This window comes from Quercus suber, unplaced genomic scaffold (genome assembly GCF_002906115.3).
Source record: "Quercus suber isolate HL8 unplaced genomic scaffold, Cork oak 2.0 scaffold_141, whole genome shotgun sequence".
Lineage (NCBI taxonomy): Eukaryota > Viridiplantae > Streptophyta > Magnoliopsida > Fagales > Fagaceae > Quercus > Quercus suber.
This window is the reverse complement of record NW_027069602.1, coordinates 1,338,448-1,350,523: the sequence shown is the minus strand read 5'-3', so window position 1 is coordinate 1,350,523 and position 12,076 is coordinate 1,338,448. Positions and strand designations below refer to the sequence as shown.

Below are 12,076 nucleotides of genomic sequence, written 5' to 3'. Positions count from 1 at the left end.
CCCCCCACCCAACCCAAAAAAAAAACCTAGTATATATATATATTGAAATTTTAAGTTTTGGTCCTAATAGTCCCCCCAATTAAATAAAAAAATAAAAATAAAAGCTGGTATACATATGTAATTTGAAAAATTAAGATTTGTCCTCAAATTTATATATTTTTGGATCTCCTCTGAAATAGCGTCAAGTTCCATTTTGATAAATGTGTTGAAATGTTTAAGAAACACTTATTTTATATGTAATATTTTGTTGAATATGAAATAAACGTTAGTTTTTATTTTCATAAAAATAAAAATAAAAAAAATTATTTTAAGCTTTGCCCCCCTCAGGTTCGAATCCTGGTTCCGTCCCTGAGTTAGAGGTTGGAATCTGAAAGTTAATGGTTGCAAACTTTTACCTCTTTGGGTGCAGCATTGTTATTTTGGTTTCATCTTGTTGTTCTTCTTTGATTTCCATTCTGTAAGATTGGATCATCTGTTTCTTTGCTGTCTATGTCAAATAAGAAAAGATTAATCAGACAATTTATTCCTTTCTCCTGGGCATGAGCATAAACTGCTTAGTCCGTCAGGAATGAATGTTCTTGGATTACCCAGTAACCAATTCTGGCGAGTGGGGTCAGTTATCCGTAGGTTTTACTAGCTAAAGGTGATTCCAAAGGGCTCTTATTTAGTAAGGCTCCCTATGTTATCCAATAAAAAAAAAAGAAAGAAGAGAATTTATTCCTTCTTGAGATAATCATGAAGTGGGGATGGAAATAATTGAGAACTTGCACCTCTTGGGTGCAACATTATTAATTCAGTTTTGTCTTCTTGTTGTTCTTCTTTGATTTCCATTCTTTGAGATTGCATCATTTGTTTTGTTGTTGTCTATGTCATATAAGGGAAAAAAAAAAAAAAATTAATGAGACAATTTCTGCATTGTTGAGATACTCATGAAGTGGGAATTAGTTGGTTTCTGTTAATTTTTCTATAGGCAGGTCCTTCCAACAACTGAAGATTTCAAGTTTCTAAATGCACATACACAGACATGAGGAAGTGTTAGAGATTTTTTCACATTCCAATCATGATTTTAAGCCCCTAATAATACAGTTTAACTGGTGATTGAATCGAGAAAACAATGATGATAGACTGTTAATTTTTTATGCCAAGGCTTTCTATTAAAGTTATGGCACACTTTTCTTGAAGAATGTCAAAAAATTTAATTGATGCTATATTAACAATAATATCATAGAAATATGCTAAAGGATATGCAGACAGAAGAAGGTACAGTCACATCATTTGCATCACTAATGGAAAGTCATCTTAAAGAGCTGGATTGCATCTTTTATTCCAAATTTGAACTTGTCAGTAATGATTTGTACTTATCAGGGATGTGATCATTGCTTTCACTTATTAGTTCCCATGAGTTAAAATGTTTGAGTGGAAGAAATATAGCATCCATTTTAGTATGATGGCGTAGGTGTATGCTTACAACCCAATGATCAAATTGCAGTCTTCATGATGGTCTGGTACTGATGGGTAAGTGAGTGTGCTATTTGTGAAGAGCAGAGTAGATTGTTTTTCCTTCTGCAACTCCTGCGTAGGTTTGGCTTCTGATACAGCACCAAAAACCACTTTCCCTGACAATTTTGAGGGCCATGATGATCTTAAAGCTCAAGTGATTTCATGATTATATGTATTTCAACAGCTTTTTGGCCTTTAAAAGAATTGGTTAGGCTTTATCACGATGTAGCCTTGTTGATATCAATAGCTGTCGCTAGTGGAAGGTTATGGATACACCCCTGCACCACTTTTCTTTTGTTGTTGTGATAAAGAAAGTTTTTCATTTGCTTGCTACCTCTTAGGCTTCAAGTGTAAGAAGTAGCTTTAAGGTTGAATAAGTGGGGCCAAATAAGTGAGATGACAGCGTCTATATACTAGGTTTTCAAAGGAACTCCATAAAAGGAAAAGAATGACGGAAAATATTTTGTATGAGCGTGTGTAGTGTGTACAGAAAGTCCTTTTTCTAGGGATCTTAAATGGCTGAATTAATAGCCAGTAGAAGCCCCAGAGGATGACACACTTAACATGTAAATGGTACACTTAACATGTAAATGGTATCCCTTTGCATTTATAAGCTATAAATTTAATGATGATTTTTTCTTTTCAATTTAGAAAAATTCATTTGTGGGAAGGAAAGGGTGGAGAGTATATCTGATTTTTGGTGAGTAGGAAGCAAGGCCATGTAAAGGAAGAAGGTAATTGTAGATTGGATACTAATGGCCCTGACTTTGGCATTGTACAGGGGACTACCTTGAACTTATGAAGTTAACGAATGGTAAACCTTGAACTTACATTCTTTATTCCATTTTCTAAACCTTTGAATGGTTTTCTGGTGGGTGCAGTAATGGCTGCATCAAAAATTTGTTAGAACTATATGCCCTCTAAAGTTTGGAATTGGTGCTTGTAAAACATTGCTGAGCCAATCCCTTCACAAATCTTGGGATTTTCTTCCCAGCCATTTTTATGTAGAAATTAGTTACCGAGAATGGTGGTTATGGATGATGGCCATGGAGGATCCTTTATTTTAGCTTGTCCCAACCTTTGTGCCCTTCTGCTCAAGTCACATTATCAGCACATTACCCTACCATTTAATTTGATTAACCGACTTGCACGTTGGAGCAGCATTGCAATAATTCATATTACATTATTAAAATATTGCAATTGATAGGAGTGGCTTAAACATAGGGGGTGCAGTTAACTTCACCCATGATTGAATCATGAATATATGGGTTTCCCTTATCCTCCTTGGCATAAGTAATTCCTGAATCTTTTTCCTTTTTAATAGATTTAGAGATATTTTCTAAGTCTTAGCACATTCAAAGTGGGATATGAGTAAGGAGCTTTGTTTGATTCACATTAAACCTAGCTCTTGCTATTGTTTAAATTTATTATATATCTAAGATAAAGCCAAGAGCCTTGTAGCTCAACTGCTTGGCACCTCTTGATGTTTTTATTTAAGACAACCAGTGTTCAAATTCCCCGCACCCCCAAGTATTGATGTATCAATCAAAATTATATCTAAGATAATGTTCTTTGGTTTTTTCTAAACACCTATGCCACCTCTTAGTAAGCTCTGAAATTTTAATCTGGTAGCTCCAGGCAGCTATCTAGGAAGATATTATATTAAACTAGATAGCTCAACAACACCTTAAATTATCCTGGTTGAGTTATTCAGTATCTGTTTCTACTTTTTTTGCATCATAATCGTGATACTTAAAAAGATATGATTTGTGGTGGTGGTTCTTAGTCTAACTTGAAATTAGTTCAAGTTACTGAAGAGGTAACTTGTGGATATGGCAATTTGGACCCAATTTTCATTTATTCTAATTGGTCTACTTAAAGCATTATATGCTGTCACTGGGTAGGAATCAACTGGAATCTGGAGTAAGGCCCAGAAATGCTTGCCACGCTGTTGGCCACTACTGATGTTGGCTATAGAGCATGGTTGTATAAGATGTCGAAAAAGTTCCAGCAGGGTTTATAGTATTGTTAAGGTTTGTATTATCCCCATTTATCAACAGCATGTAAGCAAAAGCTACTAAAAGCTGAGAAGATGTAGTTAAGTTATGCTATAATTATATGCAAATCAACTATCTAATGTCATTTCTCCATCCACAACAAAAACTTGAATGTTATATGGGATAATTTAAGTATTGGCTATAATTAATAAACTGTTTGCCTAATTTGACTCCTGTTCTCTACTTAGTTTGAGCTATGAAAAGGTAAGCATGAGAAATGTGAAAGGACTGTTGATAATCTATCTTAAAACTATATTAATACAAATATATGCTTCTATATTTGAGTTGCAGAAGAAAGATTTTCATTAGGTATATGACTGAATAACATGTTTGTTCTCATTTCTCTCTTTATTGACTCAGGCCAGGGTAACAAATCCAGTGGAAATACTGTAAAGGGGCCTACAGTTGGTGGTCCATTCACTTTAGTTGATACTGAGAATCGAATTGTTACCGAGCAGAATTTTCATGGAAAGTGGGTTCTCCTCTATTTTGGCTATACTTCATCTCCAGATGTTGGGCCAGAGCAAGTACAAATTATGGCCAAGGCTGTAAAGTTACTAGGTTTATACTTTATACTTTATCAACTATAATGAATGATACTGATTTTCTGTTATGATCACTGACTTTGTATATTTGCTTGGAAATTAGAGTCAAAATATAATTCCGAGATTCTACCAGTGTTTGTTACTATTGATCCTCAACGTGACAACCCTTCACAACTTCGTGCTTACCTTAACGGTGAGAGTTCCCCCAAAACCAAAGTGTGTATCAATATGCCAACTTTGAGATACGAATAACTTATCTGATCCTCTCTTTTTCTTGCATTATGTTCCCAAACCTTTTACGGATTGCAGAATTTGACTCAAGAATAATAGGATTAACGGGGCCTGTATCGGCTATCAGGCAGATGGCACAGGAGTACCGCATATATTTCAAAAAAGTAGAAGAGGAGGGAGATGACTATCTTGTTGACTCTTCCCACAACATGTAAACCCTTCACTGGTCTTTGCTTTTCCTTCTTTTTCTTTCCTGGTTTAATTCAAAGTGTATGTAACCCATCTTAAAACTAGCAGGTATCTGATGAACCCAAGAATGGAGGTTGCAAGATGCTTTGGGGTTGAGTACAATGCAGAGGAATTGTCAGAGGCAATATTAAAGGCGATGAGAAGTACCCCTACTTAATAGCTCCAAATTTTTGAGAGAATGTCAATTCTCATACGCAGTAAGAGAAATACTATATTTTTGACATCATTTTAACACGACCTTTATTTTTGGGGTTATTCTTTTTCTTGATGAAATTTCTTTACACATTTTACTGAGTTCAAATGTCACACCTGACTAACCAGCTGCTAGATTTTTAGTTCGTGAGTAATCGGTTTCAACATCATTTGAACAAGAACATAAAAAGATGAATGGCAATCTAATTTTTGAATGATATTCTTTTTTTGCATAAGAAGCGTGTATCCTGATCTTTAAGCATGGCTTAGTCAGTTTTGCCTTGGTGGATGCTGAAATATTGAATTTAATGCAAGAAATGTTAATAGTATCTCAATTCTCAACTACATAAAAAATGAAAGAAGTCAACAAATTGCTGATATGATATAATGATAGTAGCAGGCTCAACGGGAATGTTAATAGAATGGTGGCATTATCATCTAAAATAAGTTAATAGAGAAAATTTTAAGGCCAATAAGAATTTGAGCAAATTAAACCCAATTTTAGGATCAAATGATCAACCAATCATTTTAATATATGCAATAATAAAATACTTTACTTATTAGTCCGTAAAATCAAATGGACAACTTTTTTGCAATGAATTAGAATATGAACAAGAATATGATCCTTTGTCAATTGTTCAAAAATATTTCCTCCTTTAGGGGAAAAAAAGGCTTATTTTATTCCAAATGATTTCAAAAACAAAAAAACAAAAACAAAAAAACAAAAGGTTGGAAGAATATACTTTTGTAGACACTAAAATTCTCATTTTGAGTGCGACGTTAAAAAAATTGTTAGGTTAGTCTTAGCAAAAATCAAGTACAAGGTCAAGTCCAAGGTTCAACTCAAGTTGTGAGATCAATGTAATTTTACCATGGAGGTAAAACAAAATCGACTCTAAAATCTAATTGTCTTTCTCTTTCTTTCAGGGAAAAAGCTGAGTTTTTGCCTTTCTAATTGTCTTTCTTAAAACGTGTGTTTGGCCAATGACAACGCTTACCCAAACCCTTAGCTACCATAAATGATGCTCATGAGAAATCAAACCCGAAACTTAGGAGACCCGAATGGGATTGATCCATATGATTTATAACTATAAAACTAGTAATTTCTAGGGATGAATATCTTGAAGTCTTGAACTATAAAATGGGATGGGCCTCTTGCTTTTCCCAAATGCGAATCCCTAACTGTAGGTAGCTGGTAGTGTGAAATGTCCAATTTGTTAACAAAGGCATTCCATCTAAAATTGCGATACAATTATTTAAGGCACTTAATGTGAAAAATCAATGCAAACTAGGTTGTAACTCGTGTTTTTCCACAAAAATATTTAACGATAATAATGATGAGGTGATCACATTTGTATTGGCATTTACATAATCTATATCTATATCTATATATTACTAAAAGCTGAAGCGTAGTATTTATTGTTGCTACGCTCCAGTTAAGCCACATCAGCGCCACATCATCATTTATTTTCTTAATTTATTTTTTATTTTTAGATTTACTGGTTGACATTTATTGAACATCTCCTTAAATTTGGATGTTACTCTTATCTTCAACTTTATCATTTGTCCATCCATTAACCAAGACTCTTCAAATGCCACTATTATATGTAATTTTGACAATCACCAATATGTTACAACCTCCTCACATCCTTTATTCGTTGTAACTTCTTTTATTTATTGGGTATGATATGACAATTCTATACATATATATATATATATACACATGCGCGCGCGCACAAATTTCATCATCATCATTATTTTCTTATTTTATTTTTTATTTTTAGATTTACCGGTTGACATTTATTGAGCATCTCCTTAAATTCGAATGTTACTCTTATCTTCAAATTTATCATGTGTCCCTCCATTAACCAAGACTCTTCAAATGCCACTATTATATGAAATTCTGATAATCACCAATAGGTTACAACCTCCTCACATCCTTTATTTGTTGTAACTTCTTCCATTTATTGGATATGATATGACAATTCTATATAAACACACACACAAATTTCAGCCAAGTGGCTATATAAACTTCAGCCACTTTAATATTTAAAAACACTAAACATAGTGACTTTTCAGGATTTTACGTTTTCAACTAACCATTAATTCAATACTTTTTAAATACACCTTTTAAGAATTAACTATAAAAAGGTGCCTTTTCGTTTGGTTGTTGATGTGAAACGTTTTGATTTCTAAATTCTACAAATAATATCACATGACTAAAAAAAAAAAAAACACAAACTAACGCAACATTTTTCTTGGCTCTGGATAGTTTCAATTTTTATAGGTTTCATAGCAATTCTTCTTTCCAAAAAAAAATCACAAACACTTCTCTCCTCCCTATCTTTGTACGTACTTCTCCTTTTCTTTGCCTCCCACTGTACTTTATTTCCTACAATAATAATTTTGAGACTTTAATTTCATAAAAGTTTTGCTCATTTTGCAGAAATCCTTAGAATCAAGCAAATTGTCAAAGCAAGCCCAAAAACCAAAGGCAAGATCCCTTCTCCCATTCTATAATTTAGTAATCTAATTTTACCTATCTTAAACCCAAACCAATAGATACAATGAATGGATAGAATTGCTTTTAGCCTTCTTACCCTTCTGATTCTTTGAATGACAGAAAAGGTTTTTCTAATTCATCTTACACACATGTGAAGGATATGGGAGAGTAAGCGGTTGACGAGGAAAACAAAGAGTCAAAGTCGAAGTTTCCGTTCTTTCTGAACTTTGAAGTCCTCAGTCTCCACTCCACTCTCTTCCTCAACAACGATATTGCTCAAAACACCAACTCCTTCAAGATGGTCACTCTCTTTCTCTCTCTTCAACTAAATCCATTTTAGTATGAATGGCATCAGATATCTGTGAATTGTTTTAACTTTTATTTAGTTTTACTAATTCATGAATGTGTGAATTGCTTTTAGTTTGAGTATTGTTGGTTTCAAAAGCAAATTTGGATTATAAAAGTCTATTATAAACCTAAGAATTTTTTAAATTGACTAGGTTTGTTAGTTCGTTTACTCATTAATTTTTTAATGTAATTCCTTACTATGATTTCATAGCCAATAAAGCACATCTCAAGGTCCCTAAAAATTGCAACTTCTATTGCAGTTCTTGTGAATTAAAACTGAGTTTTAGGAAAAAAGTTTGATTTCTTGACTAAATATTACTTAGTATTGGATTTGCATTTTAAATTTTTGTATGGTAGTTATTTTTATAGGTTGGTAGAATGGCAAGCGAGTCTGCGAAACCGAAATAGAGTCATTATAGAGGGGACTACACCTTTGGATTTCACAAAGTATGGGTATGTGCCATTTAGTATGCGAATTCTCTTTGGTTTCTTTTATTTTTCTTTTTGTTCGTTAGCCCACCATAAAGCTTAAATATAATTCAAATTATTGATATTTAACCATACTTTTATTTTGTTGTTTTGTTGTGATTGTTTAATACCAGAACATGCTGCTTCTTTTTTGACTGCTATCCCATTTGGTTATGCAAGTTGAACATCTGATATCTATGTTTTGAATATATTATATAAATACAGATCAGTGGAGATAAAAGATGATATCATATATATCTTATGTTTTGCTGATACAATGCATGCATATTCTTCAAAAAATTAGGTTCCAGTCTTCTCTTTACAAGCCATGACCTACCAGTTTAAAGCCTTTATTGTGTATTATTGTGATTAACTCAAGTGAGCAACGATGAAATAAAGACATTATGGTTGTTGATTGTAACATCTATTTATTTTCCTTTTTAAGTGTTATGGAAACTAAGAATTAGTTTTGCCAATGAAGCTTACAATTGTTTACCATAAACAATCCATCTTGGCAAAGCTAATAACTTCCAAGTAATAAGGTCTAGCTATGATTGCTATTGGACTCACATTGAAATTCTCTTGATTAACCTGTTCTTTTTAATTATGTGTGGAATAACAAAAACAATAGAACTTATACATTGATTGTTTAATCTATTGAGTTTTTGTATGCTTTTTGGTCAGAACTTAGTTTACTTTTGCCTTTTCTAAATGCATCAATATATGCATGACTTCTGGAATCTTTATTGCTTTATCCTAAAATTTGTTCTAGGTTATTTAGCTTGGATATGACTTTTTATTTCTATATTGCATTTTGATTTACTAGATATGCCTGTTGTGGGGAAATAACTTTGTGAAAAGATATAAACATAGAGAAATTCCCGTGTCATCGATGATGGAACTTATATAGCAATTGATATTTTTTGAAGGTAAAGATTGCAACATCTATGTTATTTAGCAAAAAAAAGAAAAAATTTTATAATATCTTTGATTTGAATTTATAAAAAACCTGTGGCTACTCATTCCATCATTGGCACATTATTCTTAGTCTTTTTACTTTCATAAATGTGGTGTTTACAAATTATTTGATTTCAAAAAAAATTGTCACTGACAAACATTTAATAATTAGTAGTTAATGACCATTAGCTTATTTGGTTATTTGCTTATGTACAACTTTGAACAATTTTTAAGACTCTCACTTACAACTGTACTTCTATAAACTTTCAACAAATAAAATTTTCTTAATTAAATTCATTAAAACCATTGTTCAAATTTTCTTTATATGTTTGTATGGTGTTTTCTATCAAAAGGCACTTGGGTTTTGAAAAAGGTTTTCAAATTGGTTTTTAGTGAGTGAATAGTTTTGTATTGCTAAAATAATTTAATTTTCTATTTAATTATAGATTTTTTTGGAGTTTTGTTCAATAAATTGTATTTTTTTCCTAATGTATCATATAATATTATATATTGTGGTACATATTATATACTCAGGAGCTTCCCCGTGCATCGCACGGGTTAGCGACTAGTTAGTAGCATAAAATTGCAGGCATGATTTTTACTCCATTTAGTGAAATTGGGTGTACCCACAATTTCACCCCCACAGTGAAATCAATTGTTCAACCTATGATTTCACTATGCAATCGATTTTCCTTTTTAAAAGAAATTCTACCACGCCACCCAAAGTTTTTTATATTTTATTATTACTTTTATACAGTGATAAGGTTAGGCAAGATCTAAGATTCGGGAGGCTATTATGTGCTTCTACTTCATATTTTGATTTTGGAAGGGGGGAGGGTTCTAGTTTATGTGCCTGTTTGGTTAGAGTTTTTTGGACCAAAATCACGTTGGCAGTTTGAACTTTGAAAACGTGAGCATAGGGCATTTGGTGAAATTTTGAAATCATGCTTTTTAGTGTTGTAAACGTGAATAAGTGCACTTTTGCTCTGAGTAGCAATTATAAATTGCCATTTTTTCAAAATGCCCAAAAACTAAAAACTAAACCAAACTCTAATACTCACCTTAAATCTATAGTGAAATGACGTTGAAGCGGAGATTTCTCTCCTAGTGAAATAAAATCTTGAAGATGTAGTTTTATATTTCACTAAAATTACCTGATACAATTTCACATCACAGTAAAACTCATCTTTAACATGTGATTTCACTTTGTATACATCATGGCAATTGCAAATTGGATAATGATTCTCTCATATCCACTTTCATGTTTTTAACATGGATATTTCCTTTTTGCCTCTTAAAATGTGTATATCAGCACATCAATTGTGAATATTGTGTACATCAGCGCATCAAAATGATTGGAAGAGAATATTTTTCCCTTGCTAACTAAGCATGAAATTTATCTTCAACTCATGGTTTTAAATGAAATGACGGCTTGAAGATGCAATTTTTGAAGGTGTTGTATTGTCAAAATTTGTTTTAAAAACAGAAATATTAATTCTTCAACTCATGGTTTTAAATGAAATGGCGGCTTGAAGATGCAATATTTGAAGGTGTTGTATTGTCAAAATTTGTTTTAAAAACAGCAATATTAATTGATATTAAAATTTCAATTTTGCTCTGAATCACTATGAGAAATAAGTCCCCTTTTTACCTAGTTTACAAGTTAAAAAGGAAAGATGCAGGAGGTTTGTTTTGGCATTGAGGAACCCACAATAACCTTTTGAAAATCTACTCCTTTCTCTAATTAGATTAGTTTTTCTTTTGCCGAATAATTACATTAGTTAGATTCTTAATTTCTTACTAATCCGAGATGTGTACCTTTTCAAAGCGTCACTTTCACATATGACACATCACTATTGATAATTGCTAGAAGATTGGAGTGAAACTGAGGAACACGTAGAATCTTTTTTTTTTCCCCTAAGAGAGGAGTGAACGAGGCCCATTAAGCATTATTTGGACCTTTCATAAGGTTAAACATGAATACGTGATCATTGTTTGATTATGCTTCAGTGAGACTAAGAGAAGGCAGATTAAACATATATAAGTGCATAAAGTGAATCATACCACTGACTCTTATTTCCATTAATCTGGCCTCATATATAATTTCTTCCGTCCTCTTTGAAGAATTTCTTCTGTCCTCTTTGAAGACTGTTAAAATTGATACAATTTGTTCAAGGCTTGAGGAATTATCTGCTGGGACTAGTGCAGGGCAGCAATCCAATGGTGGAGCAAGCCAACAAAGCAAAGAGACAGCTGGTAACTATACTGATGCAAGTGCAAGCACAATAGCATTATCTCTAGCAGACAAGGACAGCCACAACAATAAGCAATTGTGGAGCAAACGTGCAGCAGAAGCATCAGATACAGAGCATCAGTGGGATGTGCTAGAAACCATTGAGACAATACCTTTTCATGAAGTCTTCATACATAGCTTTGGAGACTATGATACACGTGTTTATTCTTTATTTTGAAGAATAGCTATTCATAAGGAATAACTATTCATTGTAATAAAAACATTACCAAACTAAAGAATAACTAAACTATAGGAATAACTATTACATTACAACGCCTATTACAGTCTACCAAACATGCCCTTACAACTGTACTTCTATCAACTTTCAACAAATAAAATTTTCTTAATTAAATTCATTAAAACCATTGTTCAAATTTTCTTTATGTGTTTGTATGGTGTTTTCTATCAAAAGGCACTTGGGTTTTGAAAAAGGTTTTCAAATTGGTTTTTAGTGAGTGAATAGTTTTGTATTGCTAAAATAATTTAATTTTCTATTTAATTATAGATTTTTTTGGAGTTTTGTTCAATAAATTGTATTTTTTTCCTAATGTATCATATAATATTATATATTGTGGTACATATTATATACTCAGGAGCTTCCCCGTGCATCGCACGGGTTAGCGACTAGTTAGTAGCATAAAATTGCAGGCATGATTTTTACTCCATTTAGTGAAATTGGGTGTACCCACAATTTCACCCCCACAGTGAAATCAATTGTTCAACCTATGATTTC

General features: G+C 32.5%; 1 protein-coding gene and 1 long non-coding RNA gene across 3 annotated transcripts; both read left to right on the top strand.

Moving 5' to 3' along the window:
- The first annotated feature begins 904 nt into the window (after positions 1 to 904).
- LOC136068920 (protein SCO1 homolog 2, mitochondrial-like) lies at positions 905 to 4,876 on the top strand. Its single transcript, XM_065776780.1, has 4 exons — positions 905 to 4,118; positions 4,206 to 4,295; positions 4,412 to 4,544; positions 4,631 to 4,876. The coding sequence occupies exons 1-4, from the start codon at positions 3,884 to 3,886 to the stop codon at positions 4,737 to 4,739; spliced, it is 567 nt and encodes a 188-aa protein (XP_065632852.1). The 5' UTR covers positions 905 to 3,883; the 3' UTR covers positions 4,740 to 4,876.
- Positions 4,877 to 7,401: 2,525 nt separating this feature from the next.
- Positions 7,402 to 11,498, top strand: LOC136068901 (uncharacterized). Of its 2 annotated transcripts, none has more exons than XR_010630207.1 (3): positions 7,402 to 7,578; positions 7,995 to 8,078; positions 11,259 to 11,498. It is a non-coding gene; the product is annotated as an uncharacterized LOC136068901 (long non-coding RNA). The 2 variants fall into 2 exon arrangements; XR_010630208.1 differs by having other exon boundaries at positions 11,254 to 11,498.
- The last annotated feature ends 578 nt before the right edge of the window (positions 11,499 to 12,076 follow it).

Excerpts from the sequence above, each read along its gene's own strand:
- LOC136068920 (XM_065776780.1), top strand. The coding sequence starts at position 3,884 with ATGTTTGTTCTCATTTCTCTCTTTATTGACTCAGGCCAGGGTAACAAA. Across the intron at positions 4,119-4,205 it reads CAAGGCTGTAAAGTTACTAG|AGTCAAAATATAATTCCGAG; the intron begins GTTTATACTTTA and ends CTTGGAAATTAG. Across the intron at positions 4,296-4,411 it reads ACTTCGTGCTTACCTTAACG|AATTTGACTCAAGAATAATA; the intron begins GTGAGAGTTCCC and ends TACGGATTGCAG.